The sequence below is a fragment of the Thunnus thynnus genome, chromosome 19, assembly GCF_963924715.1.
Source record: "Thunnus thynnus chromosome 19, fThuThy2.1, whole genome shotgun sequence".
NCBI lineage: Eukaryota > Metazoa > Chordata > Actinopteri > Scombriformes > Scombridae > Thunnus > Thunnus thynnus.
Window position 1 is genome coordinate 14537433 of NC_089535.1, and position 11274 is coordinate 14548706.

General features: G+C 38.0%; 1 protein-coding gene across 1 annotated transcript; it reads left to right on the plus strand.

Annotated features, from left to right (window-relative positions):
- The first annotated feature begins 481 nt into the window (after window positions 1-481).
- On the plus strand, window positions 482-11021 carry mtfp1 (mitochondrial fission process 1). Its single transcript, XM_067573648.1, has 6 exons — window positions 482-1130; window positions 5127-5254; window positions 5532-5764; window positions 7200-10373; window positions 10511-10711; window positions 10828-11021. Exons 1-4 carry the CDS (start codon window positions 1061-1063, stop codon window positions 7264-7266), a joined length of 498 nt encoding a protein of 165 aa, XP_067429749.1. The 5' UTR covers window positions 482-1060; the 3' UTR covers window positions 7267-10373; window positions 10511-10711; window positions 10828-11021.
- The last annotated feature ends 253 nt before the right edge of the window (window positions 11022-11274 follow it).

Sequence of the window (11274 nt, forward strand, 5' to 3'; positions counted from 1 at the left end):
TGGACTCAAGATGTCTCCTACTTCACTGCAAAGTCAAAGCTAGGCTTATGTGCACTGGAGGCTTCAAGTTTCCACATCACACTTCTGTGAGTTGAACATTGGACCAGAATTGGCTTCCAAACTATTTGTTAGTCACAAATCATGCTTGCAGGCCCACCCCTTAAAATCTGATATTCATTGAGTACAGAGAAACTTTCCACTTTTCAGCAGATGAATGTGAAAACAGCCTTTTAGTGTCAAACTCTGCACATACATCATTCTGCACAGTGAGGCTCAAACATTCAACTGTAGGAATAAGAAGAAAAACACATTTTTGAGTGTAGGGGGATTAATGAGGTAATTTGTGGGGGAAAAAAACATATCAGATGCAAATTATTATTCAAAGCATTTTTTAAATATATGTTAAACATATCTGGAGGGGATCTTTAAATGAGAAAGAAAGCCACAACATACTGTGTGATCAGGAGATAAGGGGGAGACATTTACATTCAATTCAAAATAGAGTAGGAAGGAAAAAGGAAAGAAAAGGTCATGTTATAAGTGAACATCCAACCGGTCTTTGTGAACAGTATCAGATATCAGAAACTGTAGAACATCATTAACATTATCATCAACTGCAATAAATATATGTCAAAAAGAGAGGACATGATGGAGGAAATGGAAAGATTAGGGATAAGAGGAGCATAATTAAAGTACTTGCCTGGAGTGAGGTGATATTGGACAGGGCAGAAGATGCTTGATCAGCTGATACTGTAGGGGTTAATTGACTCCAGAAGATGGCAGTAATCCAACAATATAGATGCCAACTGCTGTTAAACATCAAAGAAGAAGAAAAAGAAGAAGTACATATTGTGCAAAAGAGACGGGCAGCAGTTTTACTGCCGCCCAGTGTCCAGTTAGGGACATATTTATATTCAGTCTGTGGTAGGACGTTTGCAGCCGGTTGGATGCTGTAGCTAAGATCACGCCCCCTTCACGGTCCCTGCTGTCTGTCGGAATTCACACCCGGATTCATGTAGTAAAGCATCGATGGATGGAGTAGGAAAAGGAACAGGAAGGCATGGATCCCACTGAAGAAAAAACGAGCAAAACAGTCGACATTTACCGCGATACATGGGTCCGCTTCCTAGGTATGTCGTGTTAAATGTGACCTTTCTGGCAGCTCAGTCCGATGTTCCCTGAACAAACTATAAGTTAACGTTAAAGCTGTCGTGACACCGGAGCTGTGTGCTAGCGAGCTAGAGGGTAGCATCGCCGGCTAACTACTCTGTTAAACAGCTATTTATAGCAAACTTGGCTGTTGAAGGACATTTTGTTACCGCAGGACATAGCGGACGAAGTCCACTACTGGACAACAATATCGTTGTTGCACGCTTTTGTTTGCTTTAAGTAAGTAACTATTACTTATATAAAGCTAGGTAGAGTTATCTGTGTGTGGCGTTAGCATGAGGAGACAGTGACTCACACGACATCGAAGAAACGCCTGCAAGCATGTCCAGACTCGAAATTGAGACACCGTCACTGTTTAACAGACACAACAACTTAGTATAAGTGCCCCCTTTACCTGCTGTCATTCTGCAATTGATAACAGCAGGGTCTCTCTTAAAGGAGCACCAGTGATCTGCTGGCTTGAAACAGCATGCAGTCACCTGTCTGAAGGGCATTTGTGCTGCAGCAGTTGTCAAAGTGTTGGCTGTTCACCCACAGACTTACATGACCTGCTCCATGGCTTACTGAGAATTAAATGTCATGCAAATCTGTTTATCTCCTTCAAAAAATCTTAAATGATTTGCTTTTCTATCTTTATTGTCAGTCTCTGTATCTCTACATTGAGCAGCATGTTAACAGAAACAGAAAACAAAAAATGATTCCTATACATTCTGTTTTTAATTTTTGTGTGATTTTTTGACTGATTATGAGCCACATTTCTAAACCAGTAATCCCATTGTACCTGAGATTGGTAAACAGTTGAACAATGAAATGAATAGAATAGTAAAAAATATTATTAAGTGGGTAATTTAAATGAAAAGATCCCACTTTTTAATTAAAAGTTGTCAGTTCTGTTGTATTTGTCTTAGATACTATTATTTCATATTAATTACTTGTATGTATATTATATTTTATCATTTTAAATGGTTACGTACACTTGATGCGTCTGTACAAATTCTGAATTTTAATCCCCCCAGAACTCTTTACCATGTTGGGAACAGATTATCTTTTACTATTATGGCAGCTGTAATGGTGATTATGTAACACAGACTGGATTTAACCTGAAATGTGGCCGCTTTAGCCAACTGAGCGAGCAGGAACTTCAAGAAATTCCCTTATGGAAAAATGTTGATGTCACTTCAGCTGTCTGTCCTGAGGAGTTGACTGTTCCTCAGATAATATGGTGTGTGTGTGTGTGTGTGTGTGTGCGTGCATCGCCACCCCATATACACAGCACAGCAGGCTAATTGTCGGTGGATAACCTTAGAGGTGAGATAAAGAGGATTGCTGGACGTCCTTGTGTTGACAGTTCTCACAAGGTGTTGTAGTTGTCTGGGTCACTTCCAAAACTCCACTATTGGTAAACAATCCAGCAGAACTGACACGCTGTAGATCAGAAACGTGATACGGTTGTTGAGTGGACAGTTCATCTTTATGTTTCTCATTTTCTGGCTGTCAGGCACTGTTATTGCAACTCTCTGAACGTCTTTTTTTTTTTATCGCTCACCCTCTCCAAGCCTTCACATCTATCCCGCAACCTGCGTTCTCTGTCATTCCTTATCTCTTCTGTTTATGTTTCTCCTACCATCAACGTCATGTCACCGCACACATTCTCTGTCAAACACACCTTCATGCCTTGCTGGGCACAGGGCAAATAGTGAATCAGGAAGGGTAATCTGAAGCCTGTGCTTACTGGTAAGAATTGGGCCCCAGCCTATTACACCAGGGCTTGGCACATTTTATTATTAACTGAGTGCCTTGCCGGAAGATAATCTTATCTAGACTCTGTTATCATACTAGTATCATCTTGTACTCACAATGGCTTCAGGAGTTTCAAATCCAGTAGTTAACTTTACTGTTATTTTAATGCTACAGTATTAAACCAGACAGCCTAGAGCTAAAACTGACACTTTAAACTCCCATTGCTGTCTTTTCAGTCAATATGTATTTTTCACAGCATATATTTTGACTATTCCTTGTAGAAAATGAATTCATTATTATTCAGGGATGCCAATTTTTTACAGTTTTTGTCTATTACATCAGTATTTAAGATGTAGGTTTAAAAACCATCTTATTTAAGTGGATATTATACCATTTCACTTCCACAGTTTTCAGGACTTTGCACAGCTTTAACTCCACTTACACACATTTGGAATTATAAGCACTTATTGCAGCTGTGATTTTTTTTTTTTTTTTTGCTTTGATCTGCAGAATTTGCCTCTCTTCTTTTCCTGAAACCTAAAAGTGGCCTGAAAATGTCCTTGTGGTAGCAGGCAGTGCTGAGTTTGGAGTCATAATCATTGGTTGGGTATTTCTCAGCCCTAAACATGACTCATAACAATTACTTTGTGAGTTCAAAGGGTTTGATATAGTCTTTGGCTGCTGCTTAGAGATAACAGAAAAACAAAACAAAACCAAAACTGTCATGTGATTTGCTCACTGATGCATTCACCGTAGCCATGGAAGCACCTTTTTTTATTAAAGGCTGTATTTTAAGTGAAATGCTTAAAACAGTTCAGAAACAAAAGTTTAGCAATTACCATAATGTGTTGAATTATGAGATAGTGAAATTCTACAAGGAGCTTTTTGTGCAGTATCTTAATTAATGGGAAACATCAGCATGAACAAACAAACCAAAACTAGTAGACATTCAGTGTCTCATGTGTAGGTCTAATAAATATGTGAAGTGTTTTTCCTTCCACATAAAACATTTGCAAAGATGATTTATTTCCAGAAGTTTGAGACTTGCTAGCAGCTTTTTTTTTCACTGCCTTTCATGAGGCATTGCTGCTTTTTCCTCAGTGAATTACAACCACCTGCAGATCAATGAAATAGTGTGAAACCACTGGCAGGAATGTGTATCACTGTGTGTGTGTGCTTGTGTGAAAGGTAACTTTAATGTAGTAGTGGACATGAATACAAGTTTTATTGGAGAGTAGGGCTGGGTTGAGACTGTCTATCTAGAATCTACACAGGCTTACTATAATATCAATAATGTAACTTTTTACAAGCTCAAAACATATTCTGAATGTTTATATGTACTCAAACTGTGCATTAGTTCATCATCATGCAGGAAATGGTGATAATTCTAGCTTCTTGAAATAAACATGTAGTCTTTTGGTAATCTACTAAAAATGATTATGAGAATAATAAACAGATCAATATCCTAAATGTATCATAATTTGATTGTCTTAAACAGTGACTCTGTGGGCATTGTGTATTACTATTACCTCCAATGATTACATTATTTATTTAGACAATTATTGTTGAGGAGATAATAAATTGTCACCAAGCTGTGTTTAACAGGCTGTGACATTGTCGCTTGTAACATAAGCTTATTCCTCTGTACAGGTAGGACAGTAAAGTGCACTGTTTGCACAGGAGCCTCAGTTTTGCCTGCAGTAACAGTGATAGAGTCGTACTTTACAGCGGCAGCAGAATATGACTCCACCACGCTCTGATGGTTCTAACGTCATTGAACTAAAGATAAAGCTTCCCGTGTGACTGTAGGTAATTTTACCACTGATTTACATGTACTGTGGAGATGGCACAGGTGACTTCTTAATAAGAGATCAAGGGTATCTATGTCATTCCACCCTTGTGGAGTGGATATTGCATAATTTTCCAAATGTTGCTCTTCTTTTTCACTCAGACAATGTCAGAGAGGAAGTTTATGTTTATTCGCTCCTTGTATGTTTCAGGATAATATTAATGTACTGGAATCTGGGGGATAAAAAGTAAAAAACTGACCTTTTGAATATTTAATGAACTGCCTCAAATGGTTCTAAAACTCAATTGTTATTTTAATAAATATATAGGACAAATCATTTTTTCCTGGACCTGAGGGCAGCTAACTACATTTATGACGCATTTAGATGGTTTTTGCAGGATCTACATTTATGTATTTACTCCTACAGGCTATGCAAATGAGGTTGGGGAGGCTTTCCGTGCCCTGGTGCCAGTGAGCTTCGTATGGGGCAGCTATGCTGTGGCCACTGCTTACGTCACTGCTGATGCTGTGGACAAAGGGAAGAAAGCAGCTGTGGTAAGATTCAACCATTACCAAATAAAAATGGATTAAAACAACCACACTAGAACTGTAGGTCCACTTACAGTTGAGTTTAAGTCCCAAACTACTATTTGTATTGTGTTTTTACCATCTGTATTTGGTATTTGACTGCTATCTTTCAAATGAATTCATCCTGTTAGTTTTTTAGGTGTTACTAATCTATGGCACAACCCTGAGCCTTCATGTAAGCCAGTCAAAGATACCAGTAAAATGTACATCAACTCATTTTCTGATTGTCCATCTGTTCCCTAAGGCACATGGGGACAACCCAGGTAAGACAACACGGGTAGCAGTGGCAGTGGTGGACACGTTCGTGTGGCAGGCCCTCGCCTCTGTGATCATCCCGGGCTTCACCATCAACCGTGTGTGTGCTGGGTCACTCTACCTGCTGGGCAGAACCACCAGGTGGCCCCTACCCGTCCGCAAGTGGACCACCACAGCTATCGGCCTCTCCACCATCCCCTTCATCATTACTCCTATAGACAGGTTGGCACAAATGAATGTGTTTATGTGTAATGTGAAAGGATTATGTAACTTGCCCATTATGTAAGCTTTCATTTTAAGGGTTAGGCTGCCCGCAAGTGATTAGCAGTTTGAGCTCCACTTGCCACTCAAGTGCAAAGCAGCTGCTGACAAGTTTAACACTGATATGTCATTAAGTAATTAATCTGCTGGATATACTATATAATGTTTAATTCATGCTGAAGAAAAGTTAATACACGCATATGCTGATAAAAAATTACTGCGTTAACAGTGATTTGGGTAAATGCATGCCGCTTAATACATTATGTGCCTCTTAGAGGTGTGCGAGGTATACTGGTAAATATACATTGGTTCCAGTTAGTGGTGTAACGGAACATAGTTGATCTGTGATCCATACGGACCGCCCCCCACAGTTTGGCACACATGTGAACCGCGGATTAACTGTAAAATTGAATGTCTTATTTGAGACAAAGTAAACAAACTGCTGTAGTTACAAGTCATGGACAGACAGCGTGTTGCTAACAGGGATTTTGAAGAGCAACGACCAAACCAGCATCTAATGGGTCCGAAGTGACGTTTTCAGGTATGTTTACATGCTGTTAAATGTGCTGCAGCTAATTAGATGTGTAGCTGCTATCTGACGTTAGCAGTGCACTTTTCTCCAGTGAATGTTTGTTTGGTGAGTTGTTCAATGAGCTGCAGGATGAGACGTGTTCATGTTTGTAAGTTATCAAGTTTTGATGACGTGGCTTCAGGCTGTTTTGTCATTCACCACCATGTTGAAAGGAGGAAGATATCATACCTCATATTGCAATTTAATTTAACAATTGAGTATTTTATTTATTTTAAGATTTTATTTAAACATTGGACATCTTGAATATTGTTTTCATTTAAGACCACTGGAGAAAGTTCCTTGTTTTAAGTGTTTTACAGAATAAATGGAAAGCATAGTTATATTTGTTTCCTCCTTCTTTTTTTTTTTTTTTTACTTCTGTTGATCTCAAAAATGATCCGATGTGTGACTCAAAACCGTGATATGATCTGAACTGTGATTTTATGATTTGTTGCACCCCTAGTTCCAGTATACAGTATATAAAATTTCAACAGTGCAGCTACTTTAATATTTTTATTTAACTTTTTATTTTAGAGCTGGTATTACAAGTAGAACATTCCCAGATTTTTTAAAAACATTTTTTAGAACATTCTCAAGTTTTGATGAAACATATACACACAAATAAAATGTACTAAACTCACACTCTCACATTTTGTTATCAGGTAGTAAAAAAAAGAAAAAAAAAATCAGCTACTATTGCTGACAAACGGGGAGCTGCACAAACTGAAACTCTCTAAAGCGGACGTGTCTCATAGACTCACTTCTGCTTCTGTGAAACGGATCCAGAAATAATGTCACAATGTTTCCACTCTCTGTCCCCTGTAGGTCAGTGGATTTCCTGCTGGATTCGAGCCTGCGGAAGGTCTACAATGAGGAAGAGAAGCACAAATAATGAGGGATCATGCAGAAGGCAGACTGTCCCCTCCCTGGTAGAAACCAGTCCAGTCTGTGTAGACCTGTAGTGATTATTCACCACTGTGAAGCACTAAAGAAATGTATATGGATTTCAAGAAGCAAGATTTCACAGCTCATCAAAGATAGAAATTATTAAAGGGATTTTATTGCAAAATTACAGAGTTTATATAAGCAGGTTAAGTTCTTAAAAGTGAAATCCTGTTTCTTGAATTATCCCTCTGGGGATACTCAACTTAAAGCTCTCAGGGCAATCTGGGTAGAGGTACCAAAAAAATGTTCAAAAAGAAATGTAGCTGTATGACAAAATGTATAAATATTGAGAATGAAAAAGCGACATACTGCTTCTTAAGGTATTCTTCGGCAGGGATACAGTGTGCTGTTATATTCCTGAGATTGTCTGTACAGAGAAACCCTCCAAGGTTGCCCTCTGTTAGAGTTATGAGCTGTTTCTCTGGTCTCACCTCATGTCTGGATGTCTAAGAGATTGCATACAAATCCACACTTGCTGTGTTTTTTAGCCATATTCAGTGGTACTGTAATGAAAGGCCAAAAAGCCAGTTTGCCATGATGTCCCTTTTATTCTTTACTTATACAAAATGTTTCAGTTTTTTGTTTCTAGCTGAATAGAAAGGTGTCTGCTATCCAGAATAGATGTTTTAAGTGCATTCTCTAATGCACTTTGTCCCCCCATTGTTTCATTCTACCTTATTGTTAGTGATGGGAGCTGTTAAGGTTTGCACTGGGAGTCTTTTTACACCATTGTTACAATCAGTGCAATTCTATATATATGGTCTATTGCTCTATTAAACTTAAGAATACCTGTAGTAACATCAAGTCATACTTGTGCAGTCAGCCTCACAAGTATTTGAATGATTTATCACCAATATCTAAACTGTTGGTCATAGTCAGATGTTCTTAATGCACAATACTGTAACTTCTTGTAGTCTGACCATGATACACAATAGTTTCTGACATGTATAACAAATTTTAGACTTTATTTATAGACAGCGTGATATGGAGTATACAGTTAGAGTAAATTATAGCTGAAAAATAGATAAAACCATCAGACCTTGAAATATGATACTTCTCCCAATAAACTTTAACCTGTGACTGTATAAATTAAACAGGTGATGTAGAAAAGTAGAGTTCTCCATCTAGTACAAGTATATTTAATTTAGTGTTGCACTTCTCAAATAATTGTGGAGGCCAGTGTAGTACCTATGCAGAAAACGGTTTAAGGGATTAAGTAAGAAATGTACAGATACTGTAAATCTATTATTACCAAGGCTTTTCTTCAAGGAGCAAAGTAATATACTGTAGCTCATGCTGAACTATGCAAGGGAAAGAATTCTTTGTGTACAAGTCTTTGTGTACTTTGCGAATTAAAGGGATTGTTCTTCCACTTTAGAAATAAGATATGCAAAGTATGTTAAATGTTGTAAAATGAAGGGACACCTGATACAAAATGTGGCTTGAAATTTGGATTAGCTGTCACTAAGACAAAGAACATACTACAAAGGGAACGGTTACCATCAGTATACCATTTTAGCAATAACTAATATGTTACATCATTTTCTCCTTGCTATGGAGGGTGTGGTGCACTTTTTCATGGAGGGAGATGTCTTGAAAGGAAAGATTGTGAAAACTTGGGGTGTACCAATGGTGATGTTTTTACTTGCTGGTACTAAAGCAACCTATTTAACATTATTTCATAACCAAATCAGGCCAGTTTTATTGAACAGTACTTATTTTTTATTGGCTGACAATTTAGTATGTGGTTAAGGCTTCAGTGAATACCAGCAATATTGTTATGTTTACTTTTACCTTAAGTAAGTATAAAAGTATAGACTTTTCTTGCCTGACATTTGACTTGCCGTAGCAGGAAAAGCACAGATGTAAATAACAAAGGCTTCAAAATCAAAAATCTACACATAGTTTGCTTAAGTGTCCCAGTAAGCCCTACCAGTCAGCAAGTGTACTACCAGTGCTCTGCAACTGGGATGCCTCAACTGAATGCACCTATTATTAATGTTATTACTCTGCTATGACACGTCAAATCATCTGATTTAAAAGTCTTATTGGTGCATCCTATATTACATTACATACATACTTATTCATATTCAATTTTAACATCTCAAACTTTACACTCAGAACTTCATTGTATTTTTTGCTATTGTTGCTTGCTGCAAATGAAAAGGAATTGTTTACTGTAACACTTTTTTTTTTTTCTGAACATTTTTGCTAATTTTCATATGCGGCGGTGTGTTCGGAAGTGGGTTATATGAGTCACACTTTCAGCCTTAACTGAAAAATTGCCAAACCTCAAACTCTGTTCCGTTTTCAGTAGTTCACCAAGTGGAGATTATTTTTTCAAATGTGAAAGCAACTGTTGAAAGCTCCATCACTTACAATGAACACAGTTTCCTTCCTATTCCTGTAACAACTTCTCAAACACTGGAGAAAAAAAACTTGTAAATCTGTTGTGAAATAAATTATATAATGACAGAACAACATGTCTGATTTCTCTTTTCAAACATCACAAAACAGCATTAAGACTTTTAGTTAGTTACATAAGTAAGTCTTTATAAGCTATTTGCTCTGTTTTTAACATTCCTACATTTATCTTTTCCAGCACAAATATTAACAAGTAAAGCAGAACCACTTTTTAGCGTTGGGAAATAATGATTGACCGCTCAGTTTTGGGAAAAAATGAGCAATTATGTAACTAAACACAATCTGCAGCATGACCTCCTTATGAGAACATCTTGAGATTTTAAACAACAGCGTGACAACTTGCTCTTCGTGCAGGCTGTTTCCACTTCCTGAGAAACCTACCATCACTTTCAGATAAAAGAGGTGAAATTCAGGGGACGGTTTAACCAATCGAATGGAAGCACTCTCAAGCACAAGAGTGCTGTTGCAGTAATTTATCTTGATTGAGTCAGGAGGCCACAGCTGATGCCAATTCAACAGATGAAGTGCACACATAAAAGGCAAAGGAAATCCAAGCACTGGTACGCACAGTCATGCTTCTTCTTAATCTTGTGTTTTTGGCTCTTTTGGCCCCATCAAATGTCCAGTCAGGTAAGATACAAATATTAACATGTATCTTTTGTTGGCTGATGGTTTGATCTACTGGTTTATAATCTGCATGTGAAGAATAATTCAGAAATAATCAACCTATTCCTCTGTACCACGCTCCTGACAATTTATATTCATAGGCATTCCTCGATACGTCCGGGGCCATTGGATTCTCAATGATGACACTCCACAGTATGAAGAGGTTGATAGACAGGTTGATAGAGAATCTCCAGCAGTAGAGGAGGTGGTGTGGCCCGAGAGCCCAGCAGTGCTTCAACAGATGATGTTGGAGGACCAGACCTTAGTAACTACATTAGAGCCATTTGTTATGAAGGAGCAAGGTGGGCTGGTAACAGCAGAGCATCAATCTGTAGCAGTCATTATGGTCTTTAAACTGTCCATTTGAGACTACATCCTCTACAGTAAGTGATCCCTTTTTTTTGTTATTTCCTGTTAGATTCAGATGAAAAAGGAGGAGAATCAGCTGTGTGGAAGATGGTTCTTGTCGCAGCTGTCCTGCTGGTGTCTATAGTGGGGTCTCTGAGCGTGGCCTACTACCTGTATGTCTGGAGAGGAGGCAGGATTCACTATCAGCCTCAGAAAGAGAGTTATCCTTAAATCTGAATAAAGTGACCTTTTCTTCAATAAGAAGTCTCAGTTGTCAGTTTTTAGTCCATGAACACTTTTTTATTTGAAGAAATACATCAGAAAAGATGTGAGAAGTGAATATAAATGGGACATGGCCTAAAATGGTAACCCTTTTGCCTTAACAACTCTGTATATACCACATATACATGTATGTAATTTTCTTTTTCTACAATTCATACAAATTAAACTGCCTTTATCACTTGTGGTTGTAATTACTACATGTTTTGGACAGTGTGTTACTGGGGCAGAGCAGGTA

Excerpts from the sequence above, each read along its gene's own strand:
- mtfp1 (XM_067573648.1), top strand. The coding sequence starts at position 1,061 with ATGGATCCCACTGAAGAAAAAACGAGCAAAACAGTCGACATTTACCGC. Across the intron at positions 1,131-5,126 it reads TACATGGGTCCGCTTCCTAG|GCTATGCAAATGAGGTTGGG; the intron begins GTATGTCGTGTT and ends TTACTCCTACAG. Across the intron at positions 5,765-7,199 it reads ATCATTACTCCTATAGACAG|GTCAGTGGATTTCCTGCTGG; the intron begins GTTGGCACAAAT and ends TGTCCCCTGTAG.